This window comes from Rhinichthys klamathensis, unplaced genomic scaffold (genome assembly GCF_029890125.1).
Source record: "Rhinichthys klamathensis goyatoka isolate OS25496 unplaced genomic scaffold, OSU_Roscu_1.1 h1tg000131l_1, whole genome shotgun sequence".
In the NCBI taxonomy this organism is placed as follows: Eukaryota; Metazoa; Chordata; class Actinopteri; order Cypriniformes; family Leuciscidae; genus Rhinichthys; species Rhinichthys klamathensis.
Window position 1 is genome coordinate 332,011 of NW_026606666.1, and position 13,597 is coordinate 345,607.

A 13,597-nucleotide genomic window follows, 5' to 3' on the forward strand; every position below is an offset into this window, starting at 1 on the left:
GAACGTTCAAAACGTCCAGTTTTGAGTGGATGACGAGCGCGAGACGCCGAAATGGACGCCAATAAGATTCTGAATGGAAAGTTTACTTTTAAAAAGTTGCCAAATGGTTCCATTGACAAGACCAAAGTGATCTGTGTGTTTTGTCGTTGTGAACTGATCATCATCGCAGCACGTCCAGTCTGAATACCACTTGATGATGGCCAGCACACACACACACACACACAGCTGATGCGAATTCTCCGCCCCCTCGTCAATATCAGGACTTTGTCAGTATTTATTTCACCCTTTTATTGATGGACAGTGTTACATTGTGTGAGAGAGATTATTTGCTCCAAGTGATAATGTTTTAGTGTGAAATTGAACCGTATATGCCAATATTGTTTTCAATAAAAAACATTTGCACAAAGCAAGCCAATCCACTTTTCCATGTTGATAAGAGCATTAAAATGAGAAAAAATTATGGGACAAAAAGAAATCAAGAGACATTTAGAATAGATAAAAATGTGCGATTAAATGCGATTAATCGCGAGTTAACTATGACATTAATGCGATTAATCGCGATTAAATATTTTAATCGTTTGACAGCACTACTACAATATTAGTTTCTTGAGAATATATATACAGTGAGGAAAATAAGTATTTGAACGCCCTGCTATTTTGCAAGTTCTCCCACTTAGAAATCATGGAGGGGTCTGAAATTGTCATCGTAGGTGCATGTCCACTGTGAGAGACATAATCTAAAAAAAAAAAATCCAGAAATCACAATATATGATTTTTTAACTATTTATTTGTATGATACAGCTGCAAATAAGTATTTGAACACCTGTCTATCAGCTACAATTCTGACCCTCAAAGACCTGTTATGCCTGGCTCAGGGCCGGCCCGTGGCATAGGCAGTATAGGCAAATGCTAAGGGCGCAAGCGCCTTAAACCCTAGGGGGGGCGCCAGAGCCGCGCAAGGAACTTTCCGCTTTTATTGTACTTCATTAACACTGCAACGAGTGGAGCAATAACATAACCCTGCCAGTGGCGCAAAAAGTGGGTATACCGGTATGTGTAGCGGAGTAGGCGTCCTCATAAGATTTCATCATAGAATTTTGACAGGGGACCCCCCTCCAATAATATCGCGAGCGGGCGCGGGCGCCGTGAGCGCTGAGCGAACAGGCACGAGTAGTGAGTTGTCGTCAAAAAAGATAGATAAAGCAAAAAAGCGGCCGGGGGCTAAAATAGAAATAGCCCATTCGTTTTGTTTTGCTTAATCGGCGGCGCTGGGTTAGTGCTGGTGTAATGCATTGGTAAAAAAAAAAAAAAGCTTTTTTTCTGACACCGCATGAAACGCGTAGATCAGCGGCACATTGGTTGTTTTCTTGATTGACACTGGGCTGGCCCAATCACATCTTTAATGTGAAGTACAGAAAAATACTCTTTCTATTAGTATAGAAATTAGTACACAACTTATGAAAGTTTCCTTTATTTTTCAGTGCATTGTTTTACAATGAGTATTATCATGGGATTAATATTATAACTATTATTATGTAATGTAGACAGACACTAACTAAAAGAGGTTTGAATTTTTCTTTGTTTAATTTGAACACTGAATATGGGTTGGAGCTTTTAATTTTGAACTCTCAAAGTGCACCAGATTGATGAATTTAACATTAAAATGCACAAAATTTTCTTACGGGGGATCATGCCCCCATACTCCCCTAGCCTTGTAGCAGCCTAATGGATTAGTAATAATAGTAGTGGTGGTAGTAATTGTAATTTATCTACTACAAGTTAAACAATGCAACTATGTAGAATGATTGAAATATCCTTGAACGTTCTTTTTTAGCATTTGTATAAACAATTTATTACAGTTCAAGTCATAATTTGCTTGTTGAAGTTTTGGAGTGACTATAAGAGCATTTTTGTTTAGTTAAATAAATACTCATTATTTTTAAAGGAGTGGGGGGGGGGCGCAAAAATCAATCTCGCCTAGGGCAACCAAAGGGCTAGAGCCGGCCCTGGCCTGGCTCACACTACCAGAGTTTTAGGCCGATTTTCCCCTCACGAGAATCGGAGAAAAAATCTTGTTGATTACCTCGATCGGTTCCGATGTTCGGCGCAGATTATCTGGTAATGTGAGGCTTTCACAGATCGAATCTTGCACCTCCCGATCTGCTCTCACACAAATCGGGCTCGCCCAGATCATATCAAACATGTTTAATATTTATCGGGATGAGCAAGATTGTGATTACCGGTACGTCACTGTCTAGCCAATAAGAAAGTAGGGCTGTCGTGGTGAAGGAATTTCCATTGTTGTAATTTTGAGTGACTCAACAGCGCGATATGCGGTATTATCTTCATTTATTTATTTATTGCTAAATAAATAAGTGTTACGCTGTGGTCTGCAGGCACGAAGACGAGTAGCCTACATCTTCAGTAATGAAACCGAAACTAAAAAGCGCATTGAAACGAAGTGGAGTAAACAGAAGATACAATGTCAAAATAAGGGTCCACATAATATAATAACAGAACATAAACCTGACAATAAGCTTTTTAGGCCATTGGTATATAACAGTTAGTTTCGATCCTCGAATCTCACTTTACGAGAGGCTTTCTGTTGATATTTTACCACTCGGCATTGCTCGTCTCTGCGTGTTATAGACAGGCTGTCGCTCATTCCAGTTAGCCTACATTGTTACGGCAAGGGACTGTCTTTGAGTGAGTCATTAAACAACTGTTCATTCAACGGAAATGTAAAAAAAAAAAAAAAGCAGCGGATTCATTCAAATGAAATGTAAAAAAAAAAAAAAAGCAGCGGATTCATTCAAATATAGATGTAATGAAACAAGCTGTTAATTATTTTAATATTTAATTTGAACTTTGAGCTCCACTTTACAAGGCTCAGCTGAGCAGCAATGTGGCGCATGGGCAACGGGAAGCTGATGCTTCACTTCATAGAGATCAATGGCATTTTTTCATTGTATTGACCAGAGCTGACGCCATTCATTAGAAATAGCCTAACCTTAAATGTTAAAAGGTTAGGTTTAAAAAAAAAAAAATCTCTTTCCTTGGTCACGGCAACCTTTTCACGAATATGACTTGATATGAGAGACAGATATTTTGTTTACATCAGCTTTTCGCTTCCGATCTGCTGCGTGAGATCACGTGAGATCAAGATCACGTGTCTTAATAACATTGTGTAGTGTGTGATGCGCCGCGATTTTCAAATCTTGTAGTGTGAGCATGTTTAAGATTTGAGGGAAGAAAATCTGCAAAGATTCTCCTTAGGTGTGAGCTGCAACCAGATTTTTAAAATCGGTTAGGATTTTAAAACTCCTGTAGTGTGAGCCAGGCATTAGTCTGCCTTTAAAATGTCCACCTCCACTCCATTTATTATCCTAAATTAGATGCACCTGTTTGAGGTCGTTAGCTGCATAAAGACACCTGTCCACCCCATACAATCAGTAAGAATCCAACTACTAACATGGCCAAGACCAAAGAGCTGTCCAAAGACACTAGAGACAAAATTGTACACCTCCACAAGGCTGGAAAGGGCTACGGGGGAAATTGCCAAGCAGCTTGGTGAAAAAAGGTCCACTGTTGGAGCAATCATTAGAAAATGGAAGAAGCTAAACATGACTGTCAATCTCCTTCGGACTGGGGCTCCATGCAAGATCTCACCTCGTGGGGTCTCAATGATCCTAAGAAAGGTGAGAAATCAGCCCAGAACTACACGGGAGGAGCTGGTCAATGACCTGAAAAGAGCTGGGACCACCGTTTCCAAGGTTACTGTTGGTAATACACTAAGACGTCATGGTTTGGAATCATCCCCTGCTTAAACCAGCACATGTCAAGTCCCGTCTTAAGTTTGCCAATGACCATTTGGATGATCCAGAGGAGTCATGGGAGAAAGTCATGTGGTCAGATGAGACCAAAATAGAACTTTTTGGTCATAATTCCACTCGCCGTGTTTGGAGGAAGTAGAATGATGAGTACCATCCCAAGAACACCATCCCTACTGTGAAGCATGGGGGTGGTAGCATCATGCTTTGGGGGTGTTTTTCTGCACATGGGACAGGGCGACTGCACTGTATTAAGGAGAGGATGACCGGGGCCATGTATTGCGAGATTTTGGGGAACAACCTCCTTCCCTCAGTTAGAGCATTGAAGATGGGTCGAGGCTGGGTCTTCCAACATGACAATGACCCGAAGCACACAGCCAGGATAACCAAGGAGTGGCTCTGTAAGAAGCATATCAAGGTTCTGGCGTGGCCTAGCCAGTCTCCAGACCTAAACCCAATAGAGAATCTTTGGAGGGAGCTCAAACTCCGCGTTTCTCAGCGACAGCCCAGAAACCTGACTGATCTAGAGAAGATCTGTGTGTGGAGGAGTAGGCCAAAATCCCTCCTGCAGTGTGTGCAAACCTGGTGAAAAACTACAGGAAACGTTTGACCTCTGTAATTGCAAACAAAGGCTACTGTACCAAATATTAACAGTGTTCAAATACTTATTTGCAGCTGTATCATACAAATAAATAGTTAAAAAATCATACATTGTGATTTCTGGAATTTTTTTTTTGATTATGTCTCTAACAGTGGACATGCACCTACGATGACAATTTCAGACCCCTCCATGATTTCTAAGTGGGAGAACTTGCAAAATAGCAGGGTGTTCAAATACTTATTTTCCTCACTGTGTATATATATACATACTTACTTATTTATTTATTTATATATATATACACTCACCTAAAGGATTATTAGGAACACCTGTTCAATTTCTTATTTATTTATTTATATATATATACACTCACCTAAAGGATTATTAGGAACACCTGTTCAATTTCTCATTAATGCAATTATCTAATCATCCAATCACATGGCAGTTGCTTCAATGCATTTAGGGGTGTGGTCCTGGTCAAGACAATCTCCTGAACTCCAAACTGAATGTCAGAATGGGAAAGAAAGGTGATTTAAGCAATTTTGAGCGTGGCATGGTTGTTGGTGCCAGACGGGCCGGTCTGAGTATTTCACAATCTGCTCAGTTACTGGGATTTTCACGCACAACCATTTCTAGGGTTTACAAAGAATGGTGTGAAAAGGGAAAAACATCCAGTATGCGGCAGTCCTGTGGGCGAAAAGGCCTTGTTGATGCTAGAGGTCAGAGGAGAATGGGCCGACTGATTCAAGCTGATAGAAGAGCAACTTTGACTGAAATAACCACTCGTTACAACCGAGGTATGCAGCAAAGCATCTGTGAAGTCACAACACTCACAACCTTGAGGCGGATGGGCTACAACAGCAGAAGACCCCACCGGGTACCACTCATCTCCACTACAAATAGGAAAAAGATGCTACAATTTGCAAGAGCTCACCAAAATTGGACAGTTGAAGACTGGAAAAATGTTGCCTGGTCTGATGATTCTCGATTTCTGTTGAGACATTCAGATGGTAGAGTCAGAATTTGGCGTAAACAGAATGAGAACATGGATCCATCATGCCTTGTTACCACTGTGCAGGCTGGTGGTGGTGGTGTAATGGTGTGGGGGATGTTTTCTTGGCACACTTTAGGCCCCATAGTGCCAATTGGGCATCGTTTAAATGCCACGGCCTACCTGAGCATTGTTTCTGACCATCTCCATCTCTTTATGGCCACCATGTACCCATCCTCTGATGGCTACTTCCAGCAGGATAATGCACCATGTCACAAAGCTCGAATCATTTCAAATTGGTTTCTTGAACATGACAATGAGTTCACTGTACTAAAATGGCCCCCACAGTCACCAGATCTCAACCCAATAGAGCATCTTTGGGATGTGGTGGAACGGGAGCTTCGTGCCCTGGATGTGCATCCCACAAATCTCCATCAACTGCAAGATGCTATCCTATCAATATGGGCCAACATTTCTAAAGAATGCTTTCAGCACCTTGTTGAATCAATGCCACGTAGAATTAAGGCAGTTCTGAAGGCGAAAGGGGGTCAAACACAGTATTAGTATGGTGTTCCTAATAATCCTTTAGGTGAGTGTTTATATATATATTAGGGGTGGGAAAGGTCCTACGATACGATATAATCATGACACTTGAGCCACGATAAAATATTACGCAGTTTTAAACGTTTTGTTTTATGCTGAGTATCGTGATAACATATTGCCATGTATTGCAATTTATTACCTATTTTCAACTGCGAATCTCCCCCAACGGAAAACTGTCCGCATCTATTTTGATCTAATAAGATAAAGTTCTCATTCTGTTCATTTCATATCTCCATATCCATCTCCTTCATCCCTTCCTTGTTATATTTAAAGTTTTGAGATATTTCTAATAGAAATCAAATTTTTTCACACTCAATTTCTATGTATTTGTTTTTTAAAGAAAAATAGGGTTTTAAGTAGTTTTACAAAGTATGACCTTACTAACACCCTAATGAACGGTGACCGTATTCAGTTATGAAATGTAATTATGTGCTGAATCATATTTATATTGTTGTTATAGGTAAATGCATACATTTGCCATTAACAGCATATAACTTGGATGCTAGACGGCGCTATGGAGTTATTTACGTTGTGAAATAGCCTACACAAAAACGGTAGACAGTTAGACTAATATTTTTTAGATAAAATATTGCGATACTAAGCTGTATCGATTTTTTTTCCACCACCCTATATCTCATTTCATTTAGTTCAGACTCCAGCAAGTACAATATAATGTCTTTCGCCGAGGCGCTGTACATTTAGTAGTGCAGGAAACACGGCTGAGGTTTTAGTTGCCACCCACACTTAACTCACACTGTGAATTCCACCCATGAGTGTGCGTTTCTCATTGTGTGTGTGTATGTCGCAGGGGCTCTGTGTGTAACGTGCTGCTGACGTCATGCGCGGATGGCATCTGTCGTCTGTGGAGTGAGACCCTCTTGCCTGAGGACAGTCTGTTGGGGGGGCAGATCTCAGAGAACAGCACCAGTATCAGCACCACTCTGCCAAACGTCGCTCAGAAAGACAAGATACAGCACGCTCTGGAGGTCAGCATGCAGAAATGCACATGCTCAAACAACACATAATAAAATGATGTAGGCCTAAATTATCAGTGTCTTTGCATAATAAAGAATAACACTCTTGGCATGTTAGCTGGTTAATGAACTACTCCTAGCTGATTACTACATACCACACCTGCAATTTGGTAAAATAATCACATTGTTGATTGGGTTTGCATTCTTAATGCATCAAATCATATCTGCTTTTATATTGCTGTTAGTCAGAAGTATTGAATGATTTTTGTTTTGCAACAGATCTCCTCCTTCTAAGCAGTTGTCATCTTCAGTAGGATGTGTGAAAACTATACACTTTTGTCTCCATGTAAACCAAACACTAACAATCAGTACATGCTGTGTCCTAAATATTTTGTTGCTGCCAAGAGTCTGATGATTTTTAAAGGGATAGTTTACCTAAAAATCGAAATTCTGTCATCGTTTTCTCACCCTCACGTCTTAACAAATCCATATTACTTGTGATATTAGGTTGAATACAACCAACCAATAGTAATTTCAAACTACCTGGCTTCAAATTGTTTCAAAGCTATGGCAGAGGGGAAGTTTTCTCTGAATTTTAGTCTGCTCTTCACACACATCTAGCAAATGACAGACTTGACTTCATAAGACGTGGAATATAATGCATGAATTATATGCATACTATTATTGTGCTTTTCTTGTCCTTAATTTAATTTGAATTATGTTATCGTAACATAACATTGCCTTAGAAGAAAAAGAAAAAATCTGGGCTTGGAACAACTTGAAGATGAGGAAATAATGATGACATTTTCAGTTTTAGGTGAAATACTATGCTATAATTTAATGTTAGGTGCTTGGAGAAGGTGCTTGAGAAGTCTAGACAGAATAGTGTGTGAGTTTGTGACACCTTTAATGTATTTGAATTAATATTGCATCTTCAACACACACACACACATACTCACCTGTCTCCATGTGCCATCTGTAGACCCAGATGGAATCTGCATTTTCTGCACTCATTTTGTGGGGAAATCTTCAGAATGAATTTAATCACACATGATAAAAGTGTGTTTACTGGAGCTCAGAATACTACGGTACTCAATTTCATATCGGCCTGCTGTACGTGAATTGTGATTGTGAGATATTGTCTGTCTCCATTTAGTCTATCCACCACCTCAAGCACCTGCGCAGGGGCCGCAGAAGATCGTCCGCCCTGGTGGCCCACACTGAGCTGCTGCCCAGCCAGCTGGGGTCCCACGAAACCCACCGCCACATCTCGCACCACGCCAATGCCCTCTGCCACTTCCACATCTCTGCCAGCATCAATCCCAACACAGGTGCACATACTTGGGCTTGTATTCATGGTTTATGAAAAAACAATTGTGTATAATTGCATGGAGATTACAGAGTAAACATAGTTAATGAGGACATTTCCTCTGTCCTCTTATATATAATCTAACAAAAAAAGTTTGCATACAAACATTGGCAACCCTGCCAATGTTTTAACTGGCCCTACCACAAAAAGTAAATAAATAAAATAAAATAGGCCTATTTGTTTGTTGTTTTTGACCCATGTTACTTAATAAGGTTATGACACCACAAACTACTAGCCTAACTAGCCTAACAGACATTAATTTTAAATATTGTTAAAGACAAGTCAGTAATAAAATAAGAACAAATAATCAAATTATGAGCAATAGCACAAATAAATGCAATAGAACAAACATACAAATGAAATAAACAGTTATTTTCAGGTACAAAAATTAAATAAAGTAATCAAATGTAAAATAACACTGCATAGTCTTCACTGAATAAATTAAATATTGATAAATAAAGTTACAAAAGTTATTCAGTAAAGTCTTTTGTTGTTTGATTAACATTTATTACATGGGAGGCAGCAGGTTCATTAGGCTGGTGTCCCTTTAAGACCGAATGCACGGATCCAATATACTGATACACAGGTTTTATTTCTCATACATTCACTTAGGGTGTATTCACACCTGCCTTGTTTGGTTCGATTGAATCGAACTCTAGTTCGTTTCCCCCTTTGGTGCGGACCTTTTGGGCAGGTGTGAATACAGCAATCGAACTCGGGTGCGGACCAAACAACCGAACCGAGACCCAGCTGAAGAGGTGATCTCGGTAAGGTTCCAAACGAACTCTAGTACGGTTCGTTTACGGTGTGAACATGAACCGACCCAATTGCAAGAAAGCACTGCGCCTTTGAGTTAACAGGCTTCCGTAGTCGGAGATTTTGGCATAATGGTTTGTGTTATTGTTGTTCAAGTGCGAAAGAGAATTCCATTCCGGCGCGCTGTCTGGCCACACGATACTGTTGCGCGTCTTTCTGCGCGTCGTGTGTGTGCATCATTGGAATGGAATGGATGAGTGTGTGCATCAGGACATTCACATACAGAGCGTTCTCTTTAGTCTAATCGCGCATAGATGCAAAAAAAGCTTTTGCAGTTCATATTATGTAACGATAGTTACAACTTACAATACAAGGATGATGCTGCGTTAAACTGGACAAACTTAATCGCAAGCATTAACATTGACAGCACTTGTTAGCAGTATATAGAATAAGAATCTCATTATTTGAATGTGTGAACATAGCCCCTCTCTATGAATGAAAACTTTATACCTTATCCGTCTTCTGCGCAGTTTCTTCATATTGCGTTTGTACAGAATAGCACACAATTAGTAAAAGAACAAATATTGCAGTACGAAATATCTCCATGCTGAGCCTTTTTTGCACTTCCTGATTTCCCTACTTGAGAATCCCTGTCCAATGAATGGACGACCTTAGCACACGTGTGGTTTTGTTTACAAATTTTGGTTCACTTGTAAAAAGAGCAGTGTGAAAGCGAATCGTAAAAAAAAAAAAAAAAAAAAAAAAAAAAAAAAATTATTTGGTCCGGACCAAAGCAAGTGAACTATCGGACTTTCCTGGTGTGAATACACCCTTATATACGTGTGTACATGTTTACTGTGCATGCTCGCCAAGACTTTGATATCATTTTATGTCAATATGTCCGTTCAAGCGCAAGAAGAAGAGGCGGAGAACTCAGTTCAGTATGTGCGTGCTTTCTGAGAGGTAGCTTTCTGGGAGTACCGGATTCAGGTCGCTTTCGTCGTCTTGCACTTAAATATTTAAATTGGCAAGGCTTAAAAACATGTGCAAATCATAAACTAAAAAACCCTAAAAACTACAAGGCATTTTATTTGCTAAAAACTAATATTAATCAGAGGGCAGAAGGCATGTAGTAGATTGTATACAAGAGGTTTTTCAGTAACATTTTAATCATGTTGATAATTTAGATGCCTTCAAATTTTGCGCATCAAATATGAAAGAGTAAACTTTTTATAGGCTTTATAAAAACATACTAAACATTTCATTCGTTCTGTCATTTATTGAAAATAAAAAAAATACACACAAATGGAGAGCAGCTGATCTTTTTCTCTTTCATTAGATATCCCTGCAGCGCTGGCTGGATCGGGCCTGTTCTCCGAGGATGTCAGCGGAGGGTTTGTGGTTCACTGGCTGAATAATAAAGATCTGAGCTTCACCACCTCCATGGACCTTTTCATGCAGCAGCTACGCAAACTCTCCGAGCAGCACCTGGAACAAGCCACTGAGGACTTTGAGCAGGAGGGAGCTCCCAAGTTTGACTTCGGTACTGCCTTGTTATGAATAAACCTTTTAGCATAAAGATTAGCCTTAAGCTAACAGACGTCGGCTAAATGTATGGGGTTTTTAACCATAGCTTAGTTACTTTTGCATATTTATATTGTATTATGTGATCTTTGTGTCTTTGTTAGATCTGGATGAGATGTCTGATAAGGGTTCGTCTGAACATGAGGAGGGAGATCAGGAGGGAAGCACCAAGGCCTCTTCTCCAGGTTCAAGCAGCAGTGTTCCTCTGCCTTCCGTTTTGCTGGAACGGAAGCTGGAGACGCTCATTCTAGAGTGGAACAAGAGTCCAGACATGCTCTTCACCATTCACCCACACGACGGATCCTTCCTCGTCTGGCACGTCAAGTACCTGGATGAGTTCATACCTGGCATCTTCAGACAGGTTCAGGTAAGACACTCATGGTTATAACTAGAGATGCATCGAAATATGTTTTTTTTTTTTTTTTTACCAAAACTGAAATTAAAGTTGACATTTTTACTAAAATGTTTATTTATTTCATAATACATTAATTAATCACATTTATTTAATAATCAGCACTTAAATAAAAACTGTTACATATAAACATTTATATTGCACATGTAGTTTTTATGTCAACTTTTTAATGATATAATTGTTTCTACTTCAATTCATTTTTGAAATATAACTACAGATGATCGGTTCACGTGTGCTCTGAGCTGCTGCTTGAACTGAAGCAGCAACGGCATTCGTTCACGCCACATTAAAGAGTGTCAAGACAACATTTATTGTTATGAATTTCGACTGAATTTTGAATGCTCAGACTTTTTCATATTCATGTATTTGTTTAATAATAGGGTACAAACCTTATTGTATTTGTCGGATGGTAGGTGTGCTAGAAATAATGTTTATAGACAGTTTGTTCACGGATAAACTGAGAACAGCATAGACTAAAAGATCTCGTTTCATCGAAATTAACGAAATAGACGCTGACAGTCAAAACGTGCCATTGGAAAAGTGTTAATTAAATGTCACTGTTTCTGTCAATGATTTCGGCCCTCCAAAAATGTTGATACATTACTAGTTATGTCATCTCGACCATGAGCTTTTTAGCAAACAGCCAACCATATTTATTATCGGTTATAATCAGGGTTTGAAATTAACTTTTTCACCCACTGGCCAATTTGGCTTCTAAATGTTTAGGTGACCGGCCATTCAGAAATTCTACAGGCCAAAAAAAAGAAGAAGAAATTAATTAGATTAACTACGTTACAGCTATATATATATATATATATATATATATTAGTGTTGTCAAAAATATCGATATTTCGATAAATATCGATACTGAAATATCTGAACGGTACCAATACTAATTTCCCGAAGTATCGATACTAGCCGAGCAGTCACTTTCAGTTCTCTCAAAAGGCGCGTTGACAAACACCACACGTGACGCACTTGTCTCATTCGCTCTGGTTAAATAGCAAAAGTGAAGTGAATGGAAAGATGGCGAGGGCGGCGCCCCCGCGACCGGCTTTGGTTGATTCCGCGAGCGGAGAATAGCGCGGACACGAGCTATACACCGCGAGCGGGCATGTCGGAGTCGGAGAATAGCGCGGACACGAGCTACACACCGCGAGCGGGCATGTCGGAGAATAGCGCGGACACGAGCTACACACCGCGAGCGGGCATGTCGGAGAATAGCGCGGGCATGTCGGAGAATAGCGCGGACACGAGCTACACACCGCGAGCGGGTATGTCGGAGAATAGCGCGGACACGAGCTACACACCGCGAGCGGGCATGTCGGAGTCGGAGAATAGCGCGGACACGAGCTACACACCGCGAGCGGGCATGTCGGAGAATAGCGCGGGCATGTCGGAGAATAGCGCGGACACGAGCTACACACCGCGAGCGGGTATGTCGGAGAATAGCGCGGACACGAGCTACACACGGTCACACCGCGAGCGGGCATGTCGGAGAAGCGCGGACACGAGCTACACACCGCGAGCGGGTATGTCGGAGAATAGCGCGTAGGTCTACACGCGAGCGGGCTGCGGGCACCCAACATATTGTTTGACTATCAATAATCCCTCACATCACTCATTTTTTTTAATTATTGTATAGGTGAAAACAGATTTAAGGAACAGGCTCCAGGGGTAGGCTACTATTTAGCAGCAAATGCTCAGCATCAGGGGTGTTTGTTGTTTGGACAGACCTGCCCCCACTGCTAAAAACACTGTAACTCTTCTCATTTGAACTTTTCTGAAACATTAACCAAGATGGCCTAGTATTGTTGTTGATAAGAGTCTGTGTTGTCTCGTTTTAATTCTTAAAGTTAACATAATCTGACTGAGGAATCTTAGACAATAAATATCGTAACTGTGGTCAAGTGTAAATTAACTGGTGCCTATTTAACTTTATTCAAAAATTATTATTTAATTCTGCAATTTTCCTTCATTAGCGATTATCATCAATTTGATTACACAGATATTAATTAAACTAAACAGCTAGACAATTGCATCTCTGAATTCAATAATGGCATGCCTTTAACTGAAAATTGAATGTTTAATCTTATTATTATACATTACTGACTCTCTATCCTCCAATTTGATACTGTTAAGTGCTTTTTTGTTACAGTATATTTTAATCTTTGATAACAGTAGGTAATAAAAGTACATCATGTTAGCTCTGGTCCAATTAAAAAATATAAACAAATAGAACTCAGGACATTTTTGTTCATGTAAAATATACCTCATTGTCATGTTCTAGACTTGTTATATTTAGCTTTAAATAAAAAAAATACCCCCTTAATATTGTGGCAGTTTTTTCTCTGTGGTATCGAAAATGGTATCGAATATCGATATTTTTCAAGGTATCGTATCGAAGTTAGAAATTCTAGTATCGTGACAACACTAATATATATATATATATATATAAAAATTTTGGATTTCATACATTC

At 39.8% G+C, this 13,597-nt stretch overlaps 1 protein-coding gene across 5 annotated transcripts in view; it reads left to right on the top strand.

The window, feature by feature from the left end:
* dmxl2 (Dmx-like 2) overlaps positions 1-13,597 on the top strand; it is a 100,705-nt gene that overhangs the window by 35,875 nt on the left and 51,233 nt on the right. For all 5 annotated transcript variants that reach the window (XM_056256694.1, XM_056256697.1, XM_056256696.1 and 2 more), the window contains exons 8-11: positions 6,831-7,008; positions 8,153-8,327; positions 10,461-10,664; positions 10,810-11,072. In XM_056256694.1, the coding sequence (XP_056112669.1) occupies positions 6,831-7,008; positions 8,153-8,327; positions 10,461-10,664; positions 10,810-11,072 (820 nt within the window). The remainder of the gene's footprint in view (positions 1-6,830; positions 7,009-8,152; positions 8,328-10,460; positions 10,665-10,809; positions 11,073-13,597) is intronic.